Source organism: Lagopus muta, chromosome 2, assembly GCF_023343835.1.
Source record: "Lagopus muta isolate bLagMut1 chromosome 2, bLagMut1 primary, whole genome shotgun sequence".
In the NCBI taxonomy this organism is placed as follows: domain Eukaryota; kingdom Metazoa; phylum Chordata; class Aves; order Galliformes; family Phasianidae; genus Lagopus; species Lagopus muta.
The window spans coordinates 30,550,173-30,568,530 of record NC_064434.1 but is presented as its reverse complement, the minus strand read 5'-3'; the positions used below and the strand labels follow the sequence as shown (position 1 = coordinate 30,568,530).

At 35.7% G+C, this 18,358-nt stretch overlaps 2 protein-coding genes across 2 annotated transcripts in view; one reads left to right on the top strand and one right to left on the bottom strand.

Annotated features, from left to right (window-relative positions):
• Nucleotides 1–18,358, bottom strand: part of LOC125688971 (maestro heat-like repeat-containing protein family member 2B) — a 142,941-nt gene that overhangs the window by 94,586 nt on the left and 29,997 nt on the right. Inside the window, exons 4-5 of the mRNA XM_048935665.1 lie at nucleotides 17,767–17,839; nucleotides 8,761–9,162 (exon numbers count right to left, since the gene is read on the bottom strand). The gene's annotated coding sequence lies outside the window, so the exon portion shown is untranslated. The remainder of the gene's footprint in view (nucleotides 1–8,760; nucleotides 9,163–17,766; nucleotides 17,840–18,358) is intronic.
• The window catches only part of IMPG1 (interphotoreceptor matrix proteoglycan 1), a 48,135-nt gene continuing 39,058 nt past the window's right edge, over nucleotides 9,282–18,358 (top strand). Inside the window, exon 1 of the mRNA XM_048935675.1 lies at nucleotides 9,282–9,371. Coding sequence (XP_048791632.1) covers nucleotides 9,305–9,371 — 67 coding nt within the window. The 5' untranslated portion in view covers nucleotides 9,282–9,304. The remainder of the gene's footprint in view (nucleotides 9,372–18,358) is intronic.

Sequence of the window (18,358 nt, the reverse complement as noted above, 5' to 3'; positions counted from 1 at the left end):
TGGTGTTACTGACAAAGGGCAGAGGTTAAACCACACAACAGCCGTTCATTCTTAATTTTGAAAATAACAGATAACTTCAGCCCAAGGACATGGAAGAGATGCAGAAAGAAGCTGAATGAAATTAAGAGAGAGGATGAAATGAGGTCAGAGAAGAAGTAAAGCAGAGAGGATGCAAACCTGAGGAAAGAAGACCAGATGGGGCTGACAGTCAGTAGGGCAGGGAATCAAAAAGAAGAAAAATCAGTATGAGAAAATACTGCCCTGGTGAATCATGTGACTTTTAAAAATGGAAAAATGGATCAGAGAAAGATTGACTATTGAAGGTTAATTCTGGACTGAAGAGTGATGAACAACAGGACTTACGTAAAACAGATTTCCTGATCAAGCTTCTCCCTTCTTGTCATGTACTTAATACGATGAAAAGCACAGCAATGGTGGCAGAGCAGCAAGGTCCTAGGCTTAAGGAAGTGAGGATTTGCTCAAATGCAACAGCCATGAGCACATAAATATGGATAAAAAGCTGCTTGCCTTCAGAAGGCCTCAGGTATGCAGGGACCTCCAGTGAGATATCTTTGCCTCCACTGCTAACTCTTAAGGATATCTGGGAAGGAGTGGATCCTGGACCTTTGGCCAGAAAGCAGAATTCTTTCTCAAAAATTAATAAATTCTAGATTTTTTTTTCTTATTACTCAACCTGAAGTTTTCTTTCCTTAAAATGTAATTTCAGCTTTCTAGACTTAATAGACTCTTAACTGTACACCGAATTATTCTTTTTGTTCTGGATAAAGTATACTTTAAAATATTTGTGTGTATTTATATTGGCCACATTATCACACTGAAAATACTGTTTGGAGCTAAATGTGGTTTATGGAGGACCTACAGCAGGCTGAAGTGGTGCTCATATGAATTTGAAAAATTTGCCTCTTTCCGACTGTTTTTGTTCACTCACTACGAGACTCATAAAATCACAGAACAGCTGAGGTAGTAAGGGGCCTTGGTTACCATCTTGTTCAACTCCACAGTAAGACCAGAGTCAGACAGAACAGGTTGCTGAAGAGCATCCAGTTGGGTTTGAATATTTTCAAGAATGAAGACTTAACAAAGTATCTGGATAACACTATTCCAGTGTTCAATCAGCCTTATATAACATATCTGTTTAAATGGAATTTCTTGTATTTCAGTGTGTGCCCATTGCCTCCTATTCTTTCAGTGATCTACGCTGAGAAGAGCACAGTTCTATTTTCTTTACTCCTTCCCATCAGGAATCTGAAAGTGGTGTTAAGATTCTTCTTGAGCCTCCTCTTCTCAAAGCTAAACATCCCAGCCCTACTCAGCATGCACAGTAGAGCATGTATAATGCATCCAGTTCTGCAGACGAGTACACTGAAACTGGAAATACTTCCAGAACTACAAATCTGTAAGAAAGAAAAATTAATGGAAGCGAGAGGCAGCTTCATAGAAAAGCAAGGTCATAACATTTTTAAATAATATATAACAATTCCTCAAGCTGCTTAATGAAAGCAAAAAAGCAATTTTTAAACAGGAGAATGACTTCACAGTAGTCAAAACTTAATTTTTTTTCCTGTTCAGAACGTATAGTGAATAAGAGCACATCTAATTTATACTTCCCTTAAAGTTTATCAGCCACAAAATTTCAAAATGAGAAAGAGCAACTGAGCAACACAAACAAGAACTATAAATTGGTTTGAAAGAACAAGCACAAGCATCTCAGTGTCATTAGGTTGCATTAGCTGCATTTCCAAAATGAAAGGAAAATCAGCTATTGGAACAGGCTTCCCAGGGCAGTAGTCATGGCACCAAACCTGCTGGAGATCAAGAAGCATTGGACAACACTCTAAGACATACGGTTTGATTTTGGGATGGTTGTATGCAGCCTGGAGTAGGACTTAACAATCATTATGGGTTCCTTCCAACTCGGGATATTCTATAATTCTATTATTCTGATGTAGCTGTGAGATGCAAAATCAGGCTGCAACAGAACCATTTGGAAAGAATGTAAAGTAATAATACAAGTTTATTTAATAGTCTAAGATAAGGTGACTAATGATACAAGGAACAAAACTTGATCTGAGTCATGGCAATGTTATACTGGCTATTCTCAACAAATCATAAAGCATGTGAGATTCTATGGAGGGATCCAGCAATAAAAGCACTGGAAAAAAAACATTTTTTGCACAGGCACAGAATCCATTATCTAAACAATGACATGTACAATACTGTCAGCTATAGAAAAGAGACAGGAATGTATCAAAAGCATAAAACAAGATTGTTTAGATGGCTGGCCAGTACTTGAAAAGTCAGCATGCAACTTTACTTCTCAAAGAACCTTCAACATAACAGATTTTTCACAGAATTTCTGAGTTCAAACACATTAGGTTTATTACTGAAAGTAAATTAAGCAAAAAGACAAAAAAGGAAGATAACAACAGTGATTAAATTACTCAAATACTTCTCCAAGACTTGTCAAACAGAGTTCAGTGCAGCCTCCAAACTACTGTCAGTTTTCCTACACTGTGTTAAGAAAACCTTGGAGTTAAGTTTGGATGTTTACTCTTGATAGAATTAAGTGTTACCACTGCCATTAACTCAGCTAATGACTATTACCAATATGCAGATAGTGAAGATCAGGGGCACAGTAAGGACAGTAAGAGTTCTTGGTGCTGGCACAAGGTTCACCAAGGAAAAAGTAACGCAAGCAAAAAACTCCACCATAAGAAAATAAATTTATATATATATCATGTGTATTTTTTATTTATCTGGGTAGGTTTTAAATTTCTCTTCTCTCAGTGGTTTAAGTGCCACAGAGAATTAGTGCACATATTATGTTATTTGCAAGACCACTTCTTCCACCAAAAACTCGCCTACCAGATCAGTCCTGCACAGGAAATATGGTTCTTACCCATCTCACTCTCATCTGGTAAATTTAAAAAGTCAGATACTGATGAACAAATGCAACCATTCTACATGCTGAGGAATAACTTAAAGAACTGTAGAAGAAAAAGCTGAACAGAATTAGACTCAACAATAAGGCATAACATGTCATGCTAAATCCCCCATAGAGGAAAAACCAGTCCAGTAGAAGAGTACAAGCACACAGAACACTTTTCTCTTTCTCGTTTCTCACTTACTACTAAACACTTCCCAGTTATCACAGAAATAGAAAGTAAATTATCCCATGTTAGCTGCTTCTGTTCAGATAATGTATTTTAAAAGACCACAACTCTTCATGCCCTGCTTCAATGCAGAAACACATATGGTAGCTTTATCTTTTTTTTATAACTGGTCACTACAATGTTCAACTTAATTTGCTGCACTATCTAGGACTATTTTCTAAATAGAGTCTATCAACTAACTCCAGATTTAGCTCTTAGCTAAAAGATCTTTTATAAGCACCAAGAGAAAAATCACTTGGAATAAACTTGGTTCAGCTGAAGACAATTCTCCGTGTTCTAAGCTTAAGCAGTTCTAGGAATACCAGGAAGTTTTGTATGGGTATGCAAGCAAGTACATGATAATCAGCTTGAGCGGATGTACTGTAGTCTTTATCTCCACTGACAGGAAGCCAACAGCCTACTTGCTGTATCTCTGCCCACTAAAAAAAAATAAATCCTATTTTGATATTTGATGACATCAAAGAAATATCATATAACTATCAACAAGAGCATAATTTATCAGTCTGGGGTATTTTTCTCAAAATTATGATGAATTACTCAGTTAATACCATGCTTTTTCCATGCCCTTATCTCCCTCATCACACTAAAAAACATCTACATTCATTGCTCCTTTTTACATAAAACATTATAAAAATCTTCAGAAGAAAGCACTGGTCACGATGTCCAGCAGTTGTACCTTTAACTCCTCATGAAAATGTATGCTCAAAACATTTATTCCCACTCAAAACAGTAAGAGGGACCAGCCCTACCTAACTGCGTTGATAGTGGCAAAAGTGCCATCAGAGATCACAGAGAAAAGTAGAGATATCTACAGATTCCAGAAGAGGTGTTTGTGAGAGGAGAAACAGGATTGCATTAGTGCACCACTTGCTTCAACTTAATGTTCAGGCCAGGATCCCACAGTGTTTGCTGAGCCTGCAGAACAAAACATCAGACTCCTTGTGTTGGAGGAGAGATATCACAGAAAAATGACAAGGTTGCTACGCCATTCAGTATGAGCAGGAGTTGTCACAGCTACTAAGTTTGATGTTAACATCAAGTGGACCAAGTTAGGGCCTACATCTCAGTCCTAAGCTTGTAACTCAGTGCCTAGCAATAGCCATGTTGGATCAGATCAAAGGCCCACTTAATTTCTATCTCAGCTTTGTTTATGGCAAATGGCAGATGGATAGGGAAAGAAGATAAAAAATAAGCAAACATGAAGTGATCTAGCTCCTACTGTGCCCTCGGTGTTTGATAATAAGTGATTAATTGTGCAAGAGAGTGCAATGGGAACAGTATGTATATCACATTCCATGAGGACCATTCAATTTACTTCTTATTCTTACATAAAGGAAGTAAACTTCTGTAAAGCAAACAAATAGGAAAAATTATTGTCCCAGTAAGCTGCTGCAGAGACCAACAATACAAAATGAGGAATAAGATGGACAGTAGTTGTCTGAAAATTAAACTGGGTGGTTTTTCTGTTCTTGTATTACGAGAAAAACTAGATAATTCAATCATCTCTTCAGCCAGTCATCTCACTTTCAGGCCAAAGACTTCTATAATCCTATGGTCAAACCTTCATCACACTCCCATTAGCATAGTGTTTCTATATATTATTGCTATTAAAAAAAAAAAAGAGAGAATATTTAACTACTTGTGATATACCAAAATTCTATTTTAGAAAAATTTCTTTGCTTTTACTCCTTTCCAATAAAGTATTATACTCTGCTTCTCATTTTTATCTTGTTTAAACAAGAGTTGCCTTTATCAGAAAACTGTTCTTTCAAACTCTCCCTGCCAATGATAATTATCATTAGACTGGATAGTTATCTGTTCATTAATGGGCTTTTGATCCCCACATTTGGCTTTGTTATATACAGTCAGCAGTGGAACTCAGGAGAGAAATGAGAAAGACAAATTGCCTATGAAATACAAGGGAAAAAAAAAACAACTGGGAATTTTTAACTGTCCTGAGAGGTATGGGCCTGTCTTTCCTTTTTTTTTTTTTTTTTCTTCTTCTTTTTTTTCTTTTATTTACTCACTAAGTAGAAGTGTTATATCAGGTCAGTAAGAAAAAGAGAACCTGATGGCTGGAAAGCGGTAATGGACAAAATACAAACTGCTCAACTGGAAAAGCTTAACAAAAAGACAATTTATTTTCTTCATGACAAGATCATTAATACAGGACTAGTGCTGATGATTAGCTTTAATATGCAAATAAAAACATCTAGAAATAAAAAAATAATTCAACTCAATTTTTTAAGATTAAAATAATACCTTTGTTTATCAATGTTTTAGTTGCATGAGAAAGGGGAATAAAGAGACATTCTTTCTTTCTTTCTTTCTGCTCCCCAGTACAAAAAAGACAGGGAACTGTTTGAAAGAGTCCAGTGGAGGACCACAAAGATGGTGAAGGGCCTGGAGCATCTCTCCTATGAAGAAAGGCTGAGTGAACTGGGTCTGTTCAGCCTTGAGAAAAGAAGGGTGAGATGAGACCTGATCCACATCTATAAATATCTAAGGTGTGGGGGGCAGAATGGCGAGGCCGGACTCTTTTCAGAGGTGAGTGGAGACAGGACAAGGGGAAACAGCCAGAAACTGCAGCATAGGAAGTTCCACACAAATGTGCGCAAGAACTTCTTTACAGTGAGGTGACGGAGCACTGGAACAGGCTGCCCAGGGAGGTGGTGGAGTCTCTTTCTCTGGAGATGTTCAAGACCTGCCTGGATGCCTACCTGTGCGACCTGCTGTAGGGAACCTGCTTTGGCAGGGGGGTTGAACTCGATGATCTCTGGAGGTCCCTTCCAACCCCTACAATTCTGTGATTCTGTGATTCTTACACCTACTATCTTTTTTGTTCCTTCAGATTTTTTTCTAACTCTCAGGTTCATCCCTTCTTTTTGTGGATACAGAGGTTGAGAGGTTCTTAACAGCAAAGAAAGAAGCAGAAGAGTGCAGGTTTCCTCCATTTCATTCAAAAGCCTGCATTTGTATCTGGTGTGTGCCCACTGTCAGGTACCACTCTGTGTCCTATGGAGTCAGATAAAGACTTCGGGTTATTTAAAAGATACTTCATAATTAACAAGTGTGGATATCCAATCTCTGCAGATATTCATGACCAAGCTGGATGGTGTTTTGCACAAACTGATCTAGTACCTGATTTAGTGGTTGGCAACCCTGCCTATGGTAGAGAAGTTGAAACTAGATGATCTTTGAGTTCCCTTCCAATCCAAGCCATTCTATGATTCTATGATATAAAAACAGAACTCAAACGTAGATGGTACAAACTTCTGCTTGGAGGAGACAGTCTATTTCATTTGCTTTGGGAACTTGAGTTAGCTGACACACTGATTTTCAGATCTAAGTAAGGGACCTAACAATCAGTACTATGCATAACTAATTTCAGATCATCCTTATGTGGCACCAGTTTTGCCCACCATTTGCCTAAAAAGTCTTCAAAACAACATCCTTGATGGCCCATATTGTCATTTGTCTGCAAACAAAGGAAACAGCTTTTGTTGTATTTAAACAGCATGTCAGCATATTATTTTAGGTATGTGCAGTGATTCATTGAATTTGCCATTAACAGGTCTAATTTAAACCATTTGCGAGCACTTATCTTGGATGAATGGATATTTTAGTATACACTTTTGCCCTTTCCACATCTTGGTAGCATATTTGTAATGCACTGTTGAATTTCAGTAGATTTTTTTTTAATTGCCTCTTTAAGAATATATAACCACTGTCGTCAGCAAATTAACTAAAGGAAGCACTTCTAGATTAATTAACAGTGACCTACAATTAAATGCTACAGTATTCAGAGATGGAGTAGTCCCTAGATAATACTACTTTAGTTCTTAATGTTTATCATTTTTCTTTGCTTCCAATGTGGCAGTTATCAAGCCTAGTTACAAAATTTCTTAATTAAATGGAAATACATAGAATATATCGCCTTAACAGAAAAAAAAGCCTGAAATATTCATGAGTTAAATACCAGACCAATTTATGCAGACTCCAGCCCTACAGTTTTTAGTCATTTTATCCATGGTGCTCAATATTTTCCTGAAATCATATCTTGATGTTAAATAACACTGTGGAGTCTTCTAGGATTGTTCCTAGATATGCTTATTTTAAATTATATGAAAGATAAAAGCATGTTTTCTTGTTTGCGTAACTTCTACATGTGAAGGGCTCACTTAATACTTTTAAATTATAGCTTTGGTAAAAGATTTCTGATTCTTGGTTCAGGCTTCACTAACAGCCTTGCACAGTTATTAAGAAAATCTCTTTATGGCATATTTTCAAAATTCATTCTGATGCTTAAATTAGATTCATAACGGAATTAAAGGATATTCCTGCTAAACTCCATAGGAAGTTTGGTACCTAAGTTGCTCTAAAAAATGTCTGTTTCCAAAAGTTGCAGATCCAAAGCCAAAGCAGCCAAAAATAAGATAACATAATGGGGGAATTTCTTCGTTCATCTGCAAATTTGTGTCTACAAAAGTGTGCTAAAATTTGCCTGGATTATGGAGGTAGTCCTTCTATCACTATAACATATACCATAAGATTATGAAATATGAAATATGTAAAGTCAGGTATTGGTCCTGCTAAAGAATGATCCTCCTATAATATTCAAATTTTATCTGGTAGAAATCTTGATCATGTCCACTATTGCCTTGCATCGGGCTACTGAAAAATTCCTAGTTTGTTTTGTTGGAATGTTAAAGCAGTGTACATGAAACGAAATACATAAAGCATTACAATGAGCACTAAAAATCAGAAAAAAAAAAATTGAAAAATAAGAAGTAGACTTGGTTTTGTGCTGTCATTTCTTTACTATCTTTTCTGAACAGCTAACATTAGGCAATCTCAGGATGAGAGGGAAGCTGCCATTTTTTAAATCCCAAGTAAAAATAGAATACTGATTGGGTTCAGATGAAGGTTATTCTTAAAGAATCCTGTACTTACAGTGCAAGGAAACAGATTCTTGCTACCAAACTAGATATTTCCTATGATAAAGCACAGCTGCACAGAAATCTCTGAAATTAAATGGGTCTTTACAAATGCCCACCTAGTAGTTTTTTAGGTGTAAAGCACTATAAAACATTCTTGAAAACAAAAAGTAGGATACTCTGTCACATTCCAAATATGTAACAGGAATAGTTATTTGAGAAACTGAACCAGAGCTGTTTAAAAATATTCACTCACTGACAGTTCATGGCTTGGTTATGGCTGTATGCTTGAAACAGCATTTCCCACTGTCTGTTTCTTATTTTTCTTCCGTGCAGCATCTTCCCTCCCCCATAACTAATTTGGAATAAGCTTGTGCCAGCCCTGAACACTGCTGCAATTAACTGCTGAGTCATGTAGTTTCCCTGCTGTCACAGAACAGCATCACTACTGCCGTGATAGGAATATCTCAACAGCAACCTTTCGGCATGAGGACAGAGAGGGGTTCTCAAGTCAAATGCAGAGGGTAAGTTGAATACAGTATATTCTTTCTGAAAAATCTGTCTTCCTCTTCAAAGGAAATTCCTTGTTTTTTGTGATCTCAGGTTTGAAAATAGCACTATCAACTCACCCCATTATTTCACCTCTGCTTATGGGCCGTACCCCTGCAAAGCCCAAATGATCAGTGTTCAAAGGCAGTAGGCACCAGAAGAGACTTCCGTTGTTTATCATAGCGCTACTCAAGTCTACTGGAGTTGACAGATGCTGCTCCAGAAGGTTAATAAGATGAAGAAAGCTCTTCCAGCTGGACCGTAAGAGGGATTATGTCTGAGTAGCAGATAAAAAGATTATTCCAGAAACAGACACTGCTTTTTTTTAAAACATCGTCACTCTTGTCTTACCACTTCTGTCCCCCACGCTAGAAGTGTTTGCTTTGGAGGGGTTTGTCCAGCTCTTGCATCCTGAAACCTGTTGCACTCTTCACTTTGTCGTGATTCAAAGCAGTCCACAGCTGAAGACACCTGAAAAATAACTAACAAACAAAAAACCAAACATCAAACAAAGAAGAAGGAAGTTACTTGGGGATTTTAGTTCTTAAAAAAACTTCAACTTGACCTCAATATTGTAGTTCCTTGTATGATTTTTTTGAAAACCGTGAATGATCAACAGACAGAATGCATTTGAAAACTGGATTAATATTCTTGGCCATTTGCCTTGCTCTCCAAGTTCAGGGAAGCAGAGGTAAGTTCATATATAAACGGATTATACTAATTTACACTGCATTGGTTGAAAAGGAATGGAAAGAGCAAGTCATTTTATCACAGAATTTATTTCATTGTTACTTCTCTGGAATTTGGAGTCATGACAATTCTTAAAGAGACACCACAGTTTGTGAGACTGTTGTAAAGTTGAAAAGAGAAAGGTTGACAACATTTCTCGAGTATGTTCCCTTTGTTTTACCTGCATATGTTCTGTTGTGAAAAAATATATTTAATTTCAAAAACAATTATATGGAAGGGCTAAAATAACTGACAGAGCATCTAGGAAAGTGCTGACATTGCTAGAGGTTATCCATTATCCTTGAAACAAAGAGAAAGTAGTAAAACATATTTTTGTATTTATTTGTCAGTTTTAGAAAGTTCAGAAACTTTAAAATGCACAAATTCTTTAGGAAGAAAATGTACTTACAAATAAACAAGAAACTGTTCTGTACAGAACAGAACAAGCAGGAAAACGTAGACATTACAATAGGAAAATAAAAAGGATGCATCTGCTAACATAAGTACATCTTAGGGAAAGATAAAACAGAAAGGAAACACCCTATAATCACAGTAACAGGACAGAATATTCTCCTTTTGTGATACACAGTATGATTTTTTAAACACATTTTGATAAACAGATCTCAATGAAAGTAAAATGAAGTATTGATTTGTAAAATAATTTCCAAGTAAACAGAAATATAGACAACTTTGGTGTACTTAGTAAAACAGGTTATTACTACACCTTTTCAAAACATCAAAAAGTTCAAAGCAATTTTAAAGTTTCTTCAACAACAGAAAGGAAAAGTTGATGATGAGATTTTTCCCTGTTCAGTTCACATTCAATATATTTAGAAGTCTGGGGAAAGCCTTTAATTCTGAGGGAGTTTTCTTACTAACTTTTCCGCTTTTACACTTTGCCATTTCCTTAATCAAATTAAAAGCCAACATCACAACTGCTTTATACTTTGCTCAAGTGAATCAAAGTTTTATTTCCATGAAATCTTTTTTACACAATATATTCTTGTCCTTTCAAATATAACAACTAATTGCAATGGCAGCTGTATAACAAAGCTTATATATTTACATGTGTATATAGATAGATAGTCTTTTAATTTTTTAATTATTGATGGCTTTATAGAGAAAAAAAAATTCTAACATATTGGAAAAATGCTTTCCAAATTGTTTTTAAAATTCAACTTGATATGAACAAACATACAGTAATTACTTCTTATTGTCATTTAGTTATGCCATATTTAATATCTCTAAATTGCGTTGTTATCTCAAATATATGCATACAAATTTCAAAGGATTTAATAAGTATTAAGTCTTAGGAATCTCCTTTACCAGAGCAGAGTTGCATCCAGAACTGATATTTTGTGACTTAGAATTAGGGTCAGGTACTTCATGAAAACATTTTTGAAAGTATGCAGACTCTCCCAGAGGTGTGAATACTTATTTTAACCAGTCATCAATTATCCTAGCATAGAGGATTAGGGCTATTCCATTTTGAAGTATATTTCAACTCCAAGAAACTAGAAAATAAAAGATTAAGATATAGTATACTTCCATCTTAACAAAAAATAACAATAAATATAAAATCTCCAAATACTTATAGGGTTGGTTGTTATTTTCATCATGAAAGAAAGTATCTGAACTTCAAGTTCCAATATTTCAAGGTAAATAAAAATGGAATTTGCTTAGAAATGTCTGTTGATCCTTTTTGCCCTACTCCTATTTCAGAAGTCATCCACCTTAATGCTAATTGGAGGAATACCTCCAATTCCACAGCTAAGAATCAGGAAACTGTAGGGAGCAACATAAAGCCTTCAGAGATGGAGTGTTTATCTTTGGTCATGGCTAGTGCCAAAATCCAGGATATGACCTCAGGACTTGAACTCAGATCTTTGCCACTGTCCTAATGCAAACTGTCACTAATTATAGGAAGAGAAAGTGAGGGGAACAAAATTTGTGTGATGCCAAAAACTATACAAGAAAAATAGGACAGTAGTTATTAACTACTGAACTTGTAAACACTGAGCAGTCAGACCAACGAGCAAAATTTAGGGAAGCTCTAAACTCCCCAAACTATGCATTGATTCTGAGTAAATCCTAGAACTTGATACTGAGAATGTAAAGGAGACAGAACATGAATGGCTGCTTAGTGTTAGTTTTTAATCAGCAAGCAAATATTCTCCGTCTACTCAGTCATTCTCCAGGACACAAAAGATTTCTGTATGGTCTTTGAAATCATTTTAATTCCTTCTGACTTACTCCTTCCCTCTCAACTGTTCTAATTCAACAACAGCCATTACAGATCTTCATTACTATAATTGCCCTTGAAAAAAGGGTTAAGCAATTCCCTGCCAAACACAGTGCGAGTAAAAGAGCATATAAGGCTTCAAAGAAAGAAAGAAAAGAGAAGACATCAGCTTTCTGCACTGGTATTCTCTACATTCACATGTAATGTATGGATTACCAAGTTAAAGATTGCTGTCCTGGCTATGCTTATAAACAGATGAGAAGTAAAACATTAAAAATATATGTATTGAGAAGTAAAACATTTAAAAAAATATATATATGGGGGTTATTTAATTCCTATATATTTTTAAAAGAGCCAAAAAAACCTGAATAAAATTACAAAATATTGACATGGAATCTTAAAGATTAATTCTAGATGTCATCACACCCATTAAATACCAATTAGTAAATTATAACTGACTGAACCATTAGCTGGGTATTTTTTCACTGACTACAACCGTGGACAAGACAAACATTCTTAATCATAAAATGCTTAGTCACTTTACAAATAATATTTGTAGGTAACAACAAAATAATTTTAGGAATTGATCTTGATTTTAGAAGTTGGATTTGATGATCCTTATGGGTCTCTCAACTCAGGATGTTCTAGGATTCTACTTGGAGTCTTAGCCTGCTAGAAACCCAAATTACAGTTTATGTGAATCTCTATTCCAAAGTTAACTGTGAAGTTAACTGTTAACTGAAGCCTAGTGGCTTTAGTGGTGCACTAGGAGAAATAGACTGCATTCATCAGATGTACAAAACCTATTTCTTCTTGCCAGAAGGAAAAACATGTTTTCCTTACTTACTTTGGTACCTCTGTCCTATTTTATGTCACTTTGGATCAAAGCAAAAGGCATTTACTCCCTCTCTATTATTTTTCTGATTTTATCAGGTACAATATCCTGCATGCTTTATGCAATTTGCCAGTTTTAAAACACATCTGCCACACTGCAGGTGTGTTTATATTCTCTTAGGTAATTTCAGCATGACTTACCACAATATGCAAGCATACAGCCTGACAGAGCAACATCATTATCCTCACGTCACAAGAGCATGACTACCAGAGGTATCACAAAGAAACTCCCCTGTAAGAGGCTCTAGAGTCATTAAGCACGTCAACAGCAGTTTAGCAAACTGAGACTTAAAGCAGCTGTCTAATCACAAAAACACCTGCATGTGGAGGACCCAGATTCTGTTTAAAAATTAGGAAAACTAGGAGCCTACATAACTGATTGAACTTAGGCCATCATGCTTGTCTTTTCAGCAGTGAAGTTCTATTGGCTCTAAAATTTCTACTTCAGTGCAGAGCCAAGAATATCTGCTTGTTTACCTCTCTGAATCTTTCACTAGCTTTCTCAGGCATTATCCAATCATGTATTAACAGTCTTAGGATCCCTGAACCTAAGTTACCTGCAGTGCCGGTTTTAGTAGGTGTGCTCCTTTCCTATGTATTAGTCAACACAAAAGTCCCAGATATTTTGGGAAGGAGGTAGTAATGCACTCATCTTTTACTTTATGACTTTGCTATGGCTCTATGGTGACAGTTCCAATCAACTTCTCTTTCCTCTTTCCTTCTCCCTCAAAAGTGGATAACTTTGATCTAGATCAAATAAGGATAAATTTGATCTAGATCAAATAACTGGACAAGTATATCTTCAGCTGTCCTTCCAACCTAACTTGCTCCGTGCAGCTTGACACTTAGTGCTTTTCAGCGATTCATCTTGGTTCAGTATTGTTGAGACCAAATCACTCTCTGTTAAAATAAGAAGGAATCAACTATCCTAATAGTTGTCATATCTGAGCAGAGCTACTTCAATGTCTATTCAGCACAGTCTTTGACTTGTACCATCGCAACTGCTGAAATCTTTATTTATGTGGCAAAATATTACTGTAATTTGCACTTATGCTGTTTCAGTGAATTCTCAGAGGCTGGTCGTACATTTTTAATATGACTGGTTAGAAAAACAAATAGCAGAGGTGCTCAAATGAGTGTTTTACCACCGAAGATTGGATGCGTTCCTCCAAGAACTAAAATATTTAAAGCGCTTTCTTAAATGCTTTGATGGAAACCAAAGCAGATAACTTCAGGCCAAATGTTTTTAAGATGGCCAAAGTAACACAGATATATATATATTTCATACATCAAGATTAAAAGTATTCATTCTTCAATACTGTTTCTAGTCTCAGTGATGCATCTTAGCCTGTTACAGAATCCAAATGATAGCAGTGAAACCTTGGATGGCATTTGATATTTTCTCTTTGAATCCCAGCAGCACAAGTTAGTAGAGATAAGAATTAACAATGAAGATTCCTCACCAGAACTTGCACTTATCTGTCTGAAAGTGAAATAATATATTTCTGCTCTAAATGAGATGTATGATGCCAAGGAAAACATGACTTTCAGTTAGGAAAGAAATACATCAGAATCATGTTTTGATTCTAAAGGCTTTAATGTGTTCAGTATTTGTGGATGGTATGGGCTGCATTTACAGCAAAAGTGAATTCATTGCTGGTTTGTATATGATAACTCTATTCACAAAAGCAGTCCAGTTTTCCCAGTGGCATATTATGTTTTCTGTTCTCATCTGTAAGAGGCAGATAATTCACCAGAATTCCTACATTGTGAGTTGTTTAGTTAAATGATTCAAGGATGCTACCAAATTGTCTACTTAGAGAGGAAGAAATTATTTTGTTGGATTGTAACAAGACCTAAGATCACATTTCATAAATATTATGTTTCAAATGACCATCTTCTTGGCCTTCTTTCTGATGCTGATTGATTTAACAACTGTGTTTCTCCACCTGGCATATAAAATCACACAGATTTCTGCAAGTAATTGGAAACAACTAGAGGACCATGATGTCTAATTTAGTTTCTCAGTATTAATGACTTGCAGATATGAAATCCTTCTCATTTACTGACAGACATCTAAAACACCCTGGTTGATGAAAACAAAGATTTTTTGTACCAAAATATAAACCCAGGTTAGTTTAAAGGATTGTGCACAAGAGAGAAAAAAATGTAATGATAATCATATGTATATATACATATTTACAAAACAAGTGATGCACAAAGGAATTGTTCACCACCTACTGACTGATGCTCAGCCAACCTCAAAGCAATGGCTACCCACCTAGCCAACTCAACCTCCGTTTTCAGTTTTTTCTCATGATGTATGGAATATCCCTTTGGCCAGCATAGGTCATCTGTCCTGGTTCTGTCTCTTTTCAGCTCATTGTGCCCCTCCTTGCTGGTTGGGCAGTATGAGAACCTAAAACATCCTTGGCTCTGTCTAGCTCCACTCAGCAACTACTAGAAACATCAGTATCTTATCAACATTGTTTTTCTCCCCAAACCAAAACATGGTATTACACCAGACACCAAAAAGGAAATCAGCTGAAACCAGGACATCTGTGAACATGTGCAGGCAGCATTTTGTTGTGTGGAATGCAAGTGAGAGATACGGGGACCGGATTTGTTGTATGTTCAGCAATTCCTTGGCTTGTAAGTGATGCTGAATGTAGTAAGAAACAAGCTACACAGTCAGTACACTGGAGCTTTTGTTCTCCTGGGGATAGGACATCAGATTCATGATACTTAAAGGGAAGGTTTCTAGTGGACATCAGTCAACTAAACAGAGGGTCTTCCAGTCTGGAGACCTGTCCCTGTCCCCCACAGCTCTTTGCCACATCCAGATACCAAGGCTTCATTCTACAGGTAATGTTATTGTGCAGTGACACATAAGAATGACATTCACACAAGACAACATGCCAAATAGCTGACTCACTTTTGTCAATATTAATTTTAAGGAAATAAAATTACTTAATTAAATTACGATACTGTCTGCATCAACAATAGTTGAAGAATATACTGTACAAATATAAGTACAAGTAAACCATATAGTCTTGTACACATATGTAGGACCTAAACTGCATTTAATCATAAAGTTGTGCCATATTTTAATTTTTCCCTGTTCATCTAAGCCCCTTCAGTCTGATCAGACCATTCCACACAACAGGGATTGAGACAGTGTGGCATTAAAGGGATATTAAAAGGAAGACAAGGAGAGAACATATCAGAGGCACCTTGTCTGTTACTGTGCCATTTGAATTTGGGTCCTTGCTACTCCCATGACAGGAGAAAACTGATTCTGAGAGACACAAACATCCTCTGTTGTGCTTTCTGTTCTCCATCTGGTATTTACAGTAATCAGTCCTTTCACAGATCTCAGGATCAACTATGACTAGTCATCCTTGCTTTTTCCATTACTAGTCATCCTTGGTTTTGTTAACTAGATTAATTATCAACATGGGGGTTGCTAACCATTTTAGTCCTGCTGTATATTTGTTAGGTCACATAAACATATTTATGGCATCTTTCTTTAATTCGTCTTCTTTGATAAGCCCTTCTCTTGTTTTATTTCAGTAGTTCCTCTTACATAAGACTTGTCTTTTAATTAATAATTATTTCACATTGAAAGCTATGTATCTCATTTATCAATCAAATATTCCTCTCTTTCCTCAGAATATCCATTTATTTTTCAGATTAATCATGTTGTTCACACATGTCAAATCTTGTGATGATTTTAATGATGAATTATTCAGACTTCAATAGCTTTGTCCTCATATCATCCTGAATTTTGCTGCTAAAACCATGTTACCACATTTAACATTCTTCCCTGGTCAATTGAAATGAAAAGGTTGTTTATGAATTCATATTTTAGATAAATGTTCCTACACAGAGATTGTCACTGTTGCTAAAACAAATAATCAAGCAAACAAAAACCCAGTGACAAAATCAGAGGCCTCCAAAACTATTACTATTAAGAACTAGGCATGAAAAAATCTGTACAGAAAGTAAATGATTATTTCAAGTTTTTTGAGAAATTATTACTGTTTATCTTCCTGAAAACAAAATCTGAAGAACCAGCAGCACTACCATGAACATTAAAGCACTTTTGATTATATTCCAATATGATCAAGATTGCTTTATTGTGCTTTGAAAAGTGCTTTATCACATTTCAAAAAATCATTGCCATATTTGTTTAAATTCAGGAGAAATATCAACTGACATTGATCCTTAGTGAAACTACATCACCTTTTTCCCCAAATAGAGAATTCAGAAAATGGGGATAATTATGCAGACTATTTGATGTGAGCATAAGGAAGGACAGTTGCAGTTCCATGCAAGGCACCCTGGAGATTAAGCTTAAATATTAACAGACTTTGACAATTATCTACTCTTCTGATCTAAAACCATCAAAAAACCCTAAAAATCTTAGACTTATCTTTTAAAAGTATAACTGAGACAGTCACCAAAGTCAAATTGGGCAGAGTAAACATTAAGTACATTAACTCCATATATTGAAGAAAAGATAATGACAATAGCAAAATATTAGAAATAAAACTTAATCTTTAAGAACAGTAAAACATCTTTGTATTATTTGAAATTCTTTTACACAATTAAATTATGTACCCTGTAAAATTTACACCTTGCCAGTTCACCCAATTACTGTGTTGAACAGCAAAAAGTAAATGGTTCAGTGTTATAATAACACAATCCTTTTATAATTTTGCTCAACCTAGGACATTGAAAGAAAAGCATTTTGTAAGCTGTAGATGGAGTCATATTATAGTCAAGCACATGGGTGAATCATCTTAGACGAAATTAACTTATTCTTAGGTAAAAATTTACCTATTCAAAATTTCCAAAGACATGGAAGAAAGCACAGCTTGAAGACTTATGAACAAATGATGTTTGCAAAGAGAACCAGTCTTCTTCCATTCATACTTAGTTAATGTTAGGAAATAAGTATTAAAAAATAATTTGGAGAGAGGATGGTTGATGTTTTGATGTTTCTCCAATTCAAATTGAGCTTGAATTTAGCAAAAAAGTCACTTCTAGAGCTGATGATAATAAAGTTTAATGAAGGAAATTCACTAACTAAAAGATATAAAAGGAATTAAACCTATTAGAGTAAGCATGCTTAAGCAACATATTCCTTACATTAAAAATAAATAAATAAATAAATATAAAAACAGAAGGAAAAGAAAGAAAAAAACCTGACACCTACCCTGAGTAGGCCAGCAGAACAGATGCAGATAAAGTATGGTCACTTTTCAGATGGAAAACCCCAAATAGCAACCCTAATTTGAGAACAGGGAGAGAATTCGAGGTCATTACAGCAATCATTTGTGAAGAATCTCCTTTGTCAGTCTTATGAATAGTATAATTCTTAATTCAAGTTAATGACTAAGGGGCAAATCCTAGGAAAGAAGCAAATCCTCGAAGAAAGGCCTCTGCTCCATGGAAAAGCCATCAAAGAGCTTAATGGAAAAATCCTCTGTCCCAGTTGGTCAGACTGCCTGGGCAGCTGGGCTATAGCAGTTAATAGAGCTTGTAACAGGTAATAGACTTACAGCTGGCTTCTTTCCACGTAGATTTTTGGTATTTTCTTCAAGAGGATTACAGAGGGCAGCTTTAAGATTTTACTGGCATTGTCTTTTCCTTGATGGTAAATCTATCACTCTCTCCTCATATAAGATTAAAATAATTCAATGTCTCAAATGATCCAGTGTTTGGTCCCATTTAGTTTCTGGTGGACCCCCAACCATGTTTTCACAGTGCAAGTTCTTTTTATTCCTTATTACTGTAAGGTTCCTTTA